Below are 15,011 nucleotides of genomic sequence, written 5' to 3' on the forward strand. Positions count from 1 at the left end.
CATCTAAAGTTTTTTTGAAGAGCACCATCTGGGTTCTTGCTAAGAGATCAAGTTGAGCACTAAGGGATTAAGTTGTGCACTTTGGAAATACTATTCTTAATGATGGGGGAAATAGTATACGTTTACTGCTGTTTCGGAGAGCATGCATTTTGGTTATCTTACATATAATTGCAGGTAAATCAATCATTTCTACCTTAGGCAAACGCAGAGCAGAGAAGCTATGTTAGTTAAATAGATTACGTTTGTGTAATTAGATCATAAGAGTGGCTTCCTGGTTGTGTTTTGCCTAAGGAAAATAATAAAATTTGGAATTAATGTAATTGGCTTTTTAGTGGCATCAGTTTGCCCTTTGGAAAATTGAAATAGTCAGAAAAGAACTCAGCTTGTTGAAAGCAAATCCAATTTTGAGACAGTTGCCCTGTCTGATGTGAAAAGCTAGTGATGTCAGCAAGGTTGTGTATGAAGTACAAATTATTTTCTGCTGCTACTAATTCATCAGTTCCTTATTCTCTATCCTAGTTAGTGAATTCCTGACTTTTCTATCCCTATTGAAAAAGATCAGGATCAGTTTTAAAACAGTTTTAACAGCTACATTTCTCAAAATGAAATATATGCTCTCTTTTTCAAAGATCTCTTTGTCACTCACATCATTTGGCTGTTTTTCCTGGAACAGGTTTTGATTAGCTGGTCAGGCACCAGAAGTTCAGTTCTATGGGGCTCGGAGAAGGAAGAGAAATTCAGAGTAAATGTTGTAGTTCTTGCTGAAACCATCACACTAATCAGTGAACTAGAACAAGGTGGGTGGGTGGGAACGGTAACTCTGAAGACAGATGGAGATGTTCAGAGTGACATGGGTCACTCCTCCAAGTATGAGCCACCCAGGATATGACTGGACTCCTGCTGGACGACAGTAGGGAGCATGAATCTGGACAAGTGGGAAGTCACTTGACGAACACATCAAGATATTAAAGGGTCTGGAAACTAAGCATTATGAGGAATGGTTGAGGGAACTAGGTTTGTTTAGCTTAGAAAAGAGGAGACTGAGAGAAGACATGGTAGCCATCTCCAGACTTCTCAATGGGTGTCACATGGAAGATGGAGCAAACTTGTATTCTCCTGCTCTGGAGGCTAGGACATGAACCAAGGGATTCAAGTTACAAGAAAGGATTTATAAGAGCTGTTTGACAGTGCAACATACTCCCTTGGGAGGTGGTGGACACTCTTTCCTTGGAGATTTTAAAGCTGAGGTTCAGCTATCTGTCAGTGATGATATTCTTGCATTGCAGGGGGTTGGACTACTAGGTGATTCTCAGGATCCCTTTGAACTCTACAGTTCAGTTATTCTAAGTCTATACCAGCTCTTTTCTTTCTCTTTTTAACCTTTTAACCTGTAGAGTTTCATTTCAAGCCTGATCAGTGCAAGGGACAGTGCAACATGGGATTAGTATAATCTTCGCTGTATGTAGAGTGTTATGTATGCTTAGGGCACTTTGGAAAGTGCTTGTGAGAAATTTATACTGTATTATGTGTGTGATACTCAGAAAGAATCTGGCCACTTTTATTGTGACTCATCTTGTAGCCAGTCATCTTGTCTTACAGATAAATCCAATTTAATTTGTGGTTTAATAGGTACAGTCTTACACTTCCTTCTCAGATGAGTGGAATCACGTGCAGGGTGTCACTATAATAGGACAAAGCTGCCTGATATGTTAATGCCACCTTGAGATTTTAATCTTTGTTTGGCAAAGTTGTCTAACATGTTTTTTCTTTTTTTCTTTTTCTGCTTTCCCTTCAAGGTTTCACTGGAAAATAAGAATGCAGCCATTATTTATAACCCCAAAAAGCAAACTCCAGAGTCACTACAAGAAGCTATAGATGACATGGGATTTGATGCTACACTTACTAATGCAAACTCTAAACCTGTTTTAGCAGACACCATTTTTCTTACAATACCAGCTCAATCAGCATTAACATGTGAAGAAATCCGTACCAACCTCCTGCAAACCAAGGGCATCTTGGATGTGAAAAGCTCTTCTGACAGAAAGTCTGTAGTTGTAACATTTGTCTCCTCTATTATAAATGGCAAGCAGATCAACCAAATAGTGCCAGAATTCAGTTCAGAGAATGTAGTGCATGAAATAAATCCTGGAATGTCTGAAGATTCAAATTTATTCCAAACAAGCGATGTTGCATTAAGGATGAAAGTAGAGGGGATGACTTGCCATTCTTGCACTAGCACTATTGAAGGAAAGATTGGCAAACTGCAAGGTGTCACACGAATTAAAGGTAATTAAAACGGATTAGAGTTTGGTTTTTCCTGGCCTTATATGTTGCTTGATCATTTCCCATGAGTTTTCCAGTATTGCAACCCTTTATTTGGTATACCCAACTAGGTAGCTGCGTGGACTCTTTCTTTTACCCTATTCTGTGTAGAGTTTGCAGCCAAATCACAAATGCATGCTTTGCTGGACAAGCACAGGCTAGTACACAGAGAGTTCATAGAGAGGACCCTTTATGTGTCCACTTCCCCTGCCTCCTCTGGGCAGGTATTCTGTAACAAAGGAGATATTCCTTTATACTTTATTCTGCCTCTGAGGAGACTCTTTCCACCATGCTTCCAAACTGATCAGACATGTGTCTGGGGGCTTACAGACACACACTACCTATTTTGAAGCCAGCTTTATTTTGTACCCAGGAAGTTTTCTTTTTGTATTAAGATTTTTACTAAAGTTTTTTATAATGCAATAAAATATAGAAAACTAATGTAAATTTAAAAAGAGACAAAAACAGCTGCAAAAGAAATAGGGAAAAAAGAAAAACAAAGAAGCAGAAAGAATGAGGGAAAGAGAAGGGAAGGAAAAGGAAAGGAAATTTTAAAAATGAGAGAAAGAGAAAAGAAGCAATAAAGAGAGATAAAAAGTTCTCTGATTTTCCATCTGCCAGTTTCATTTCAAAAAGTTATTTAATACGTTCATGGGAATATCCATCTTCTCCACTTTCTGTTAATATTTCTCTTAAGTCCAACTCTCTCAAAATAATTCATTTCCTTTTCCCTTGAAAAGTCCAAGAAGGGTTCCTAATTATTTTTATTAGTAATAAATTTCAGCTGTGCTTCTTCTTTAAAGTCTTTCCACTGTGACCACATGTTAAAATAATATTCCATAATTCTTTTCTTGTTACATATCTTTTAATTCCCTCCCAGTTCTGTATATTCAATTTCCATTTTCTGTTGTGGTGCAATTGTGTGCTGTAGAATGAGTGGTGTTAATAGCAAAAGAAGACAAAGCTATATTAGTAGACAGAGGCTCATTTGAGGGTGGCAGAACTCCTTCCCCAATTGCATGACACAGTTTATCACATTCCCATAGGGACAGTGCTCCTCTCCCTTTGAAAGCTAAACACCACCATTGCGGGCATGTGACCCGTCTGTGTTGCACACTGTGTTATGCACTGGTATATCTGTGATTTTGCAGCCTTTCCCCACCTGGCTTGCCAGTGGCAGCAGACCTTTCAGAGGTGGGCAAGAGATTGGATTAGCCTGCTAACATGGAGGGGGAAACCAGAATTTTAGGTGAAACACCATTAGGGAAACATACTAACAATTCACCATTTATCTTCTAGTCTCCCTGGACAATCAGGAAGCTGTGGTGGTTTATCAGCCTCATCTCATCACATCGGAGGAAATAAAAAACCAAATAGAAGCTGCCGGTTTCATGGCATCGATAAAGAAGCAGCCTAAGCCCCTCAAACTTGGTGCTATTGATGTAGAGCGGCTGAAGAACACACAAACCAAATGCTCAGAAAAAGCTCCGCAAGAATCTCCAGAGTACACACAATGTTTGAAGACCATAACATTCCGAGTTGATGGCATGCACTGCAATTCATGTGTCTTCAATATTCAAAGCAGCATATCAGCACTCCCTGCAGTAACTAGTATAGCGGTTTCTTTAGAGGAAAAATCTGCCATTGTAAAGTACAATCCCAGCCTAATCAGCATAAGTGCACTGAGAAGAGCCATAGAAGCAGTATCCCCAGAGACTTTTAAGGTCAGCCTTTTTGACGGACATGAAAATGCTGCACTTCTGAACACACCTAAATCTCCGCTGAAATCTCCAAGAGCTGTCAACAGCATCATGCACCATCCCTTGACATGCACTACCGTGATAAATATAGAAGGAATGACCTGCAATTCTTGTGTACAGTCAATTGAGAGAGTAATTTCCCAGAAGCCAGGCGTGAAGGCAATACATGTGTCTCTTCTGAATCATAATGGGACTATAGAATATGACCCCATGCAGACCTCTCCAGATGACTTAAGGAATGGCATTGAGGATATGGGTTTTGATGCATCCTTAACAGGTGATAGCTCTTTAAATTATGCTTATAGAGCAAATCCAACTGCTATTTTGAAAGGTAGCTTTCTCTGGAGGGGGTTGTGCAAATCCATATGGTAATTATAATCTCTTAATACTGATTCTGAAATGGCCTAACCAGGAGTCACTCACCCTAGTTTTTTGGGGGTGGGGACACAGGAAAGGAAATATTGGGTGTCATTAAAGGCAGCTGATTTGGAGATGGGCAGGTCTGCCCCATTGTGTACATTCCAACAATACGTTGTTCTGCATAGCCCCACTGAAATTAATAGGTCTATGAGATTGCACATGGTATGGTGTATCTGATTGAATGTTGCTGATGTCTTCAAAGATCTGGGAAGATGCCCCTCCTTCAGCTCTACATGCTTGCTTTCTACATGTATGCTCTACAAGCATGTGCTTTAAACAATTGGTTCATGTTCTTATTATCTTAGAATATTTGTAGTGTTTCAACATAAAGGCTAGCAGCCACTCACAACACTACAGATACTCTGAGATAATAAGCAGGAACACAAAACAATTGTTTGAAGCACATGTTTCTAGAGCATACATATAGAAAGCAAGCATGCCCCCTAAAGAGACGAGATGCCTTATGGCTTCTGTTTAACTGGAAAGGATATCCTAAGGGTAATTTTCCAGTTAGGAAGCATGGGATTTGCTATTTTCTCTGCTTCTCAAATTCAAAGGTATCTTCTGGGCTCAGCTAGAAATAAGGTAGACTGAGAGAGCTGGTATTTTTAGCTCCTTCAGATGTGAAATGAATGCATCCAGTGTCCTTGGGACTAACATAGTTGCAGCAGTTGTTCAAACACATTAAAATTATTCTTTTCTGTTCCCAGGTCCCGCAAGTACAGAACCTTTGGTGCTAATAACTCAGCCCTCACAAGAAAGGCTGGCAGAATCTCAGGATAATAAACACTTCAAAATGGAAGCTCACTCCAACCTCTCCCCCGTCCACAATAAGCAGGATGCAAGTGTGCCTTCCAAGTGCTACATTCAAGTCACTGGCATGACATGTGCTTCCTGTGTGGCAAACATTGAAAGGAATCTGAAGAGAGAAGATGGTGAGATATACATTAGTAAAATGGATTTAAGTTCCCTGACACCATTTTAGTGATGTTTAACCTGACCTTTTAAAGCTCAGGTGACGCAAATATGTAGGCCCTTCAGGGATTCTGATTATACAGTTTAAATTCTAAGGCTTGCATCTTTAGCAGGGATGAAGAAATGGAGTGATACGTTGTGGAAGTGAATGCCATCCTTCGGCAGGAGAAGAGCTAGTAGCATTTGCCATTCATTACCATAAGACGTAACAATCTTCCAGTCTTCTCTGTGTCTCTTGTGGCAGAAAATAGAAGGTGGAATCCATAATGTTTCACTGCCAGCTATCAGTTTTTGTTCCCTCTCTAAACTCTTAAAGGCTAGTGGCCAAGAAATAGGATAGTGTATTTTAGTGGCTGCCTTTCAAAAAAGATATGAAAGAGGATCCAACGGCACTGCTGTCGCAGCAGCACAATGACTGTGTATCTTTCCCCTTCATTGCAGGGGTTTATTATTATTATATATTCAATTTATATGCCACTCTTTATCTGAAGATCCTTTGGCGGTGTACAACATTAAAAACATAATTTACAGAGCATAATAATAAAAAACAGTAAAACAATCACAGAAAGAATCTTAATAACAGTTCCCCTCCCCCACTTTTAAAAGGTCGTAGATTGTTTAATGGCCAAAGAAGAATGTTTTCGCCTGGTGCCTAAAGACATGTCATACATTAGAAATTGGGAAGAGGATATGGACTGGCAGGGTGCTAAGGTGGTTGTTTGAGGACACTGTGGTTCCCACAGGTGCTGCATTGAGAACTTCCACACTAAACAATATTGTATACTTTCTTTGTAATGGGCGCAAAAACAATATTCACCTTTTTTTCTAACTTTAATCTACATTGAATATATGAAGTGAAGTGGAATGTGGAGAAGTAGTTATTTATCCATTCTAGCATTTATAGCTTGTCTACCTGTTCAAAAAATCAAGGTGGCTATCAAAGCCTTTACCTTGACTCAAATTAGAGCCAGACCACATTCTGTGAATAAGTTGGCTCCTTTAGCTGTTGCATGTAATGCCTATTATGTTCCAGTATTGCTGTTATGGCCTAATCTGTATAGAGGTATATGGCACAACTCAGCCTTCCCTAATGGGTACTCCTCAGATGTTTTGAATTACAACTCCCATGAATCCCCAGTCATCAATGGAGTGGTGGTCCATAACATCTGAAGACTACCTGATTGCAGAAGGCTGAGCAAGATCATCCCACTGTATATTGCACTCCTAATTTCTTTATGTAATGTTCCTTTGTGTGGCCTTGTGTCTCTAGGAATACACTCTGTTCTTGTTGCTCTAATGGCTGGGAAGGCAGAAGTGAGGTATAATCCTTCCATCATCCAGCCATCAGCTGTAGCGGAATTGATTAGGGACCTGGGCTTTGGAGCTACAGTTCTGGAGAACTATGATGAAGGAGATGGCATCCTGGAACTTGTTGTAAGCAAATAATTTAATAATCAATGTCATTTAACACTCAGCTGTTTTACCTAGTGAGCTTTTCATACAAACAGAGTTAATTAAAGAAAATTCCTCTACAGATTGTGTGTCAGTAACTCTGATTCCAAAAGCATTCAGAGTAATTTATATCCCCCACCTCCTCTTCTTTTGCATGTGTGAGAGAGTGTATGTCAGAGAGATTACTACTTGGCAAGCTCCAGCAATTAGCTGCAGACACCTGGTGTTTGTATGGAACAACTTTTGTCAGGACTGTAGCAGGGGTGGAGTGAAGCTAATTCTTAAAATTTAAACTTAGCCTCCATGCCAGCTTGTGTTAGGGCAACAAACATTTAGTCAAGTTTTCAGTATAAAAGGGGGGGGATTAAGAGAGGTGAAGTCTGAGCTCATGCCCATTTGTGCCACATTTCTAGGCACAAGTCCATCCTTTAAAGCTCTGTGTCAGAGTGTTGTTGTTGTTGTTGTTGGCACTTTCTCCATTAAAAGCCCTCTCCAGACTGCAGAATTGGAGCAAAAGGCAACCCACAGAAAACCCAAGTTGCCATTTGTTCCAAGTCAGTGCTAAGGAGCGGGTTTTCCTAGGGAAAGTGGTGAGGGGGCGGGAATGGTCTTGGACATGAAGCCTTAAAGTGCAGATATGTGCCTTGAAAACATGGGGGGAGAGGTAAGTGTGAATGAGCCCTCTGTCTTGGCAGCTCAAGTTTTTATTTTATTTTGGTGTGTCTGATTCATAATACAATTGAGCAACAGTACTCTCTGCTGGCCAGCTAGGTTTACGTTTATACTCCATTTATTTATTTATTTCACAACATTTATACACTGCTTGATTGTAAAAACCCTTGAAGTGGTTTATAAAAGATAAAAAGTAAAATAAAAAAATATTTACAACTTTAAGGTTCATCTGTTTATAAAAAAGTATTCTGCCTTCCTTCTGAAATTAAAATAACACTGTGAAACAGTTGTGCTACAGAATCAATAAAATAAAGTTAGTGCAATTTTAGGTCATTGACTGGGAACAGTGCCATTTTCCAATTGGAATTACTAATCAACTTAATTATTTATGATGCATGCAAAATTATCTCTGAAGAGAGAATATTGTGCAAACAATAAACTTTTGTTTTAACAGGTGAGGGGAATGACATGTGCCTCATGTGTTCATAAAATAGAATCCACACTTATGAAAACAAAAGGGATTCTGTACAGCTCTGTAGCACTTGCAACAAATAAAGCACATATTAAGTATGATCCTGAGATAGTTGGCCCAAGAGATATTATACGGATTATAGAGGTAAGTAGTCTTGTGAATGTAGCAATTTGCTGGTTCATTTTTCACATATAAATACCACCGTGTTAGTGGAACATATTTTGCAGCTGAAGATTGTTGAGCCCATTGTGGATAGTAAAGATACCAGTAGTAATAATAATAATAATAATAATTTATTATTTATACCCCGCCCATCTGGCTGAGTTTCCCCAGCCACGCTGGGCACCTTCCAATCAAATGTTAAAAACAGTACAGCATTAAAAATTAAAAACTTCCCTAAGCAGGGCTGCCTTCAGATGTCTTTTAAAGATAGGATAGCTGTTTATTTCCTTCACATCTGAAGGGAGGGTGCTCCACAGGGTGGGCGCCACTACCAAGAAGTCCCTCTGTCTGGTTCCCTGTAACCTCACTTCTCGCAATGAGGGAACCGCCAGAAGGCCCTCGGCGCTGGATCTCAGTGTCCGGGCTGGACGATGGGGGTAGAGACGCTCCTTCTGGTATACAGGACCGAGGCCGTTTAGGGCTTTAAAGGTCAGCACCAACACTTTGAATTGTGCTCGGAAATGTACTGGGAGCCAGTGCAGATCTCTCAGGACCAGTGTTATGTGGTCCCGGCGGCCAGTCCCAGTCACTAGTCTAGCTGCTGCATTCTGGATTAATTGCAGTTTCCGGGTCACCTTCAAAGGTAGCCCCACATAGAGCACATTGCAATAGTCCAAGTGGGAGATAACTAGAGCATGCACCACTCTGGCGAGACAGTCTGCGGGCAGGTAGGGTCTTAGCCTGCGTACCAGGTGGAGCTGGTAGACAGCCGTCCTGGACACAGAATTAACCTGCGCCTCCATGGACAGCTGTGAGTCCAAAATGACTCCCAGGCTGCGCACCTGGTCTTTCAGGGGCACAGTTACCCCATTCAGGACCAGGGAATCCCCCACACCTGCCCGCCCCCTGTCCCCCCAAAACAGTATAAAGACAATTGTAATCTTGGAGACTTTGTCTCTGTCCCTGTCTCGCTCCCCCAACTCTTACCTTTTTCAGTTGCCTGCCTTTCTTCATGCTTCCATCTTTATTTCCTCATGTTTGTCTGCTTAGATCATGGGCAGGGAACATTTTTGGTTCCACAGGCCACATTCTTATCGAGATTTGCCTCATGGGCCAATCTGACAGTTGGGGGCCTCATCTTCTGGTCAATCACAGGATGTCATATAATGACACCCTGTGATTGACTGTTGGGTTGTCTTGCTCACCCGTGAGCATCCCTTGCAGGGTTCTGGAGCACCAGCAGCTGCTCAAGGACACACAAGAGAGAAGCCTGCATTTTAAAATATTCCCCCTCTTGCTGCTGCTGTGTGAAGCCAGAGAAGAAGATAACTTTAAAATGCAGGCTTCTTTCCATTCCTTCCCACACAGGGGGCAGTGGGACAGGTGAATGGGAGTGAGAGAAAATTACCTCAGCCAGTTTGTGAGCCTCCCCACTGGTCTCCAATCCTGATGTTGCAAGTTGAAAGGAAAAACATGGGAGGATTTGCAAACCACCCCGACTGGCTCCTTTTCTCCTACGGTGTCAGAGGTAGAAATTAGCTGTGCAGGGAAGCTTAGAGAAGCAGTTTCCAGTGACTGGAACTACTACTCCCTCCTTCAGCTGATGGGCCATTGGGAGCATCAAGCAAAGGAACATGTGAGATCCCACTTTAAGATCCTGATGGTTTCTTTGAAGCTCTGTCCTTACCTGCCTCACAACTGATGTCATATTTGATGTCTGGTATAGGGGAGGTGAGTATGGCCTCTCCAAACAGGCTTGCAGGCCAAAGGGAGATGACTGGCAGGCCAAGTTTGGCCGACAGACCAGAGGATCCCCATCTCTGATTTAGATTGGCCAAAACCTTCCTGTAGGTAGGTGTACATTGTTTTATGTTGCATATTGTACAGCACCATGTTTTTAAGGTGTTTATTATTAGCAATATATGCACAGGTGATATGCAGATATCCAGACAACTGCATGGTATCCTCAAGAAGCATGGTGTGTTTGAGTCATATGTTTGCATCATTTACTGAAATACAGTTAAAACTCCTCTAACATTTTGAAACAGCTTTGTGGGAGGGATCTGCTTTCTTGCACTCTGAATGTGTTTTTCCCTAGCTTTCGAAACTGTCTGCAACATTTGTACACTACAACAAATCCCCCCCCCTTTTTTTTTAGAATTTAGGATTTAATGCTGTGCTGGTGAAGAAGGATAGATCTGCTAGTCACTTAGATCACAAACAGGAGATAAGGCAGTGAGTATTCTTTTATTCGTGCTCCAATCCCATTCAAGATGTTTGATTCCTTCTTTGAGAATCCAGAATGCAGTTCTGTTTTAAGCGGGGGTGGGGAACCTTTTTCTTCCGAAGAGCTCTATTTCCTCGGAAGCATTTCAATGGGCTGCATGTTCCTATCAGTCCATGATTCATGAATATTCTCTTTCATTCACTCTGGCTGTGTACACACTGTACCTTTAAAGTACATTTCCCCCCTCAATGAATTCAGGGCCCTGTATTTAGTTAAAGGAATTGTAATTCTGTGAGGATTAAACTACAACACCCAAAATTCTTTGAATGGTGGAAATACACTTCACATGTTCTTTAAAGCCAATAGTGTACACACAGCCTAATTGCAATTTGCATTGAGCAAAGAGATTTCCTTTGCTTCTTCTTTTCCCAGTGGACTGGCAGCATGGGGATCTGGATCAGGATCCTGGGCTAGAGGTCTTTAAACCATAGCCTTCTGCTGCACCTGCAACTTACATTGATGGGCTGGGGGAGACCTTCCATTAAAGTGAATCATTCACCCTACTAAATGCTTCCTGTCATGCTCAAGGTGCTAGATGCATGAATTTTTCTCCATAGTCAAACACTTTCCTTTCAATGTTGTTATAATTTCTTCACTATTATCTTGTTCTCTTATTTATTAAGATGGAAACGATCCTTCCTTGTAAGCCTAATTTTCTGCATTCCTGTAATGGGACTGATGATTTACATGATGGTTATAGACAGCCAGATGTCATCCATGCACAAGGTTGCAAACATGACCAAAGAAGAAATGGAAGCATATCATTCATCAATGTTCTTAGAGCGCCAGATCCTTCCTGGCTTGTCTGTTATGAATTTGCTCTCCTTTCTGTTGTGTGTCCCTGTGCAGGCAAGTAGAAATAAATCAAATGCTAGTGTAATAGTATTTAAATTTCATGCCAAGATTCCTTTGAATGAACCATATGGAATAAAGCAGGTGGACAAACTTGCTGCCAACCCTTGGCCTAATTTCTTGAGTGTGCTTGGGGGTGGGGAATGGCACAGAGATAAGGGAAGAAAAGGAGATGCCCTGCCCATTTTAGATCCAGCCCCCAGTGTATTATCCCTTGGGGAATGCTGTTCCCACAAGATGCAGTGATGGCCACTGAGCTGCCGTATTTTTCACTCTATAAGATGCACCTGACCATAAAGGTAAAGGTACCCCTGCCCGTTCGGGCCAGTCTTGCCAGACTCTAGGGTTGTGCGCTCATCTCACTCTATAGGCCGGGAGCCAGCGCTGTCCGCAGACACTTCCGGGTCACGTGGCCAGCGTGACAAGCTGCATCTGGCGAGCCAGCGCAGCACACGGAACGCCGTTTACCTTCCCGCTAGTAAGCAGTCCCTATTTATCTACTTGCACCCGGGGGTGCTTTCGAACTGCTAGGTTGGCAGGCGCTGGGACCGAATGACGGGAGCACACCCCGCCGCGGGGATTCGAACCGCCGACCATGCGATCGGCAAGTCCTAGGCACTGAGGTTTTACCCACAGCGCCACCCGCGTCCCTGACCATAAGACTCCCCTAGTTTTTAGAGGAGGAAAACAAGAAAAAAAATATTCTGAATCAAATGTTTTACTAAACTATTCAATAAATTTAGGGGCGATGGGAGTTGTAGTTCAACAACATCTGGGGACCCACAGGTTGACAAAGGCTGAATTATGGTATGTGAGGTGGGGCTTACCTGGCCTCTCTCCCCCTCCCCCATATTTTATTCAAGTTGGAAGAGGGAGGGAAGAAAGGAAGGAAAAGAGAGGGAGAGCTTCACATTTGTGCGTACCTGTGGTGGACAGCTGCCTTGCCTCGCCTCCGAGGTGACGCCGGAACCGGAGCAAAAAAAGGAGGAGGAGACGCTGGGACAGGAGCCGTGTAAGCGGCTCTCCCATCAGCTGGGAGGAGGGGCAGAAGGGGCTGCCGTCTGTCCCTCCTCCTGCCTTGCTTTTCCTCCTTTTTAGGAGGAAAAAAGTGTCTTATGGAGTGAAAAATACGGTAGGTGCTTTTAGAAGAGGGTTAGAGAAATTCATGGGTGAGAGGGCTATTGATGGTTACTAACCAGAAAGGCTTTGCTCTTCCTTCCACATTTGGAGGCAGCAGTGCTTCTGGACACCAGTTGCTGGAAGCCACATGAGGGAAGAGGGCCCTTTTTCTCAGGTTCTGCTTGCTGATTTCCCTCAAGCATCTGGTTGGTCACTTTGAGAATAGGATGATGGACTAGATAGACCATTGGCCTGACCCAGCAGGATCTTCTTGTGTTCTTATTAGCTGAAAGCACATTAGGCCCTGTAGTCTAAGTTACCTTTACTGTACTGCCACCCCTCTAGACAAAAATCTGAAATATTAATGCTTGTTCCTTTTAAGTTTTGTTATAATGGAACAAAATGCAATAATTCGGCTCCACACTTCAACAATGCCTCTCTATTAAAGCTGAGCTTCCATCAGATTTTTCTAGGCAGTCTGCTGCCTGTTTGCTTAGCCACCCTACCAGGGAGAATTATCTGAACCCAGGAGGAGAATGACAGTTCACAGATCTCCAGTCCTTATATAGTGTGTTTATGTGCAAAATGTAATTGTGGATTTTGCTGTGCTTTCAGTTATTTGGTGGCTGGTATTTCTACATCCAAGCTTACAAAGCACTGAAGCATAAGACTGCCAATATGGATGTGCTGATCGTTTTGGCAACCACCATTGCATTTGCCTACTCCTTTGTTATTCTTTTGGTTGCAATGGTTGAGAGGGCAAAAGTCAACCCTGTGACTTTCTTTGACACACCACCCATGCTCTTTGTATTCATTGCATTGGGGCGATGGCTGGAGCATGTGGCCAAGGTAAATATAAAAATATAAACGCTCATATATTTAGGGGGGCATTTATTAAAGCACTCGCAGATTTGGCACTGCTAGTTTTGTAAGATTATCCTAAAAGTTTAGTGCTCAGTTATTTGTCAGTTACATGATGCCTGTTAGAATCCAAGAGAGAGTACAGGTATGTCATTCTGTACCTGGCAGAATTGTGTTAAATATACATTCACTGTTTTCAAGACAAATACTTCGGAATGCATGCTTCCCCCACACTTAAGTCCATCTTCATTCCAAGGAGAATAACAGAAGACTATTTTACTTACTTAGAACTTATTTATTTGCTAGAAGCATGGCTTGTGCTGCATATGACTTTGTTGCTTGCAATAATCTTTAGGTGGTACTTTGAATTTAACATATGTGGCTCTATGCTTTTATAGGGTAAAACATCGGAAGCCCTTGCAAAACTGATTTCACTACAAGCAACTGAAGCAACTATTGTTACTTTAGGCCCAGACAACATCCTCTTGAGGTATTGTGCTTTACTGTAGTTTTTTAATAATTTTTTTTGAAAGGTAACCTGAATACATTTCAGTATGTTGTGCTCATTGATTCCCCCCCCCCCGTGCTCTTTATTTTTGTATGGCCCCATCAATATATATGGCATTTTGTAGAGAAATAGAAGCAGAAGATATTCTTTCACCCTAAATAACTTGCAGTCTAAATTGCTGGTATTTGGAGGAGAGAAAGATGTGGCAAGACTTATGGTCAAACCATGAATATGCACAGATTCAGCTGCACATTCTAAGGCTTTATTTCAGTTGTGGATAAATAAGGACTAAGGAATTTTGTGTGTCCTCTTAGTGAAGAGCAAGTTGATGTTGAGCTGGTTCAGCGGGGTGACATTGTCAAAGTGATTCCAGGAGGCAAGTTTCCAGTGGACGGCCGTGTTATTGAGGGACATTCTATGGTGGACGAATCACTCATCACAGGCAAGCTGTGTTATATTTATTTCAACGGGTGCTTGAAACTAACTAATGGTGTGGGTAGGAAGGAAAAGAGACAAAATGAAAATTAAGACTAGGGGATGAGAGGGGGAAATGCAAAGAATTGTGTCACTTAATGTTATGCTGGCAAATCAATTTATGCAGGTGAAGCTATGCCTGTGACTAAAAAACCCGGCAGTACAGTCATTGCAGGCTCTATTAACCAGAATGGATCATTGCTGATCTCTGCAACCCACGTTGGATGTGACACTACTCTCTCCCAGATCGTCAAACTTGTGGAAGAAGCACAGACATCCAAGGTACTTTCAATAAGCAATAGTAGGAAGGAAGTTAAGTTTTTTAGCCTGTTTCTTCGGCTTTGATTCAGTACAACAAATTTATGAATCAAATTTGACATCATTACATGCTTACTTAGTGTACCAAATTGGTCTTCAGCAGAGAGGCAACTTAAAATTCCCATCCTTATAGGTCTCACGTTCTCTGATCACGGCAGTTGGTAAGCAGACTGTAAAGCAAATCATTTTGTGTAATTTGGAAGCTATTCAAGCAAAGCATTGCAAAAAAGATGTATTGTTAGGACTGCAGAAAAAGACACAAGTGCAAAGGTGCCAGTGATGGGAGACTGCCTGTTACTCAGAGTGAATTTGCTACTTAGGCAAATGTGTAGACCAGGGACAGCCATCTTCCAAAAG

General features: G+C 41.8%; 1 protein-coding gene across 5 annotated transcripts in view; it reads left to right on the forward strand.

Moving 5' to 3' along the window:
* The window catches only part of ATP7A (ATPase copper transporting alpha), a 48,592-nt gene that overhangs the window by 13,684 nt on the left and 19,897 nt on the right, over window positions 1-15,011 (forward strand). For all 5 annotated transcript variants that reach the window (XM_083596253.1, XM_083596254.1, XM_083596251.1 and 2 more), the window contains 11 exons: window positions 1,797-2,286; window positions 3,622-4,359; window positions 5,213-5,437; window positions 6,748-6,911; window positions 8,056-8,217; window positions 10,394-10,470; window positions 11,146-11,371; window positions 13,109-13,342; window positions 13,753-13,844; window positions 14,177-14,304; window positions 14,464-14,618. In XM_083596253.1, the coding sequence (XP_083452379.1) occupies window positions 1,797-2,286; window positions 3,622-4,359; window positions 5,213-5,437; window positions 6,748-6,911; window positions 8,056-8,217; window positions 10,394-10,470; window positions 11,146-11,371; window positions 13,109-13,342; window positions 13,753-13,844; window positions 14,177-14,304; window positions 14,464-14,618 (2,691 nt within the window). The remainder of the gene's footprint in view (window positions 1-1,796; window positions 2,287-3,621; window positions 4,360-5,212; window positions 5,438-6,747; window positions 6,912-8,055; window positions 8,218-10,393; window positions 10,471-11,145; window positions 11,372-13,108; window positions 13,343-13,752; window positions 13,845-14,176; window positions 14,305-14,463; window positions 14,619-15,011) is intronic.

Source organism: Podarcis filfolensis (genome assembly GCF_964270895.1).
Source record: "Podarcis filfolensis genome assembly, chromosome: Z".
Taxonomy (NCBI): domain Eukaryota; kingdom Metazoa; phylum Chordata; class Lepidosauria; order Squamata; family Lacertidae; genus Podarcis; species Podarcis filfolensis.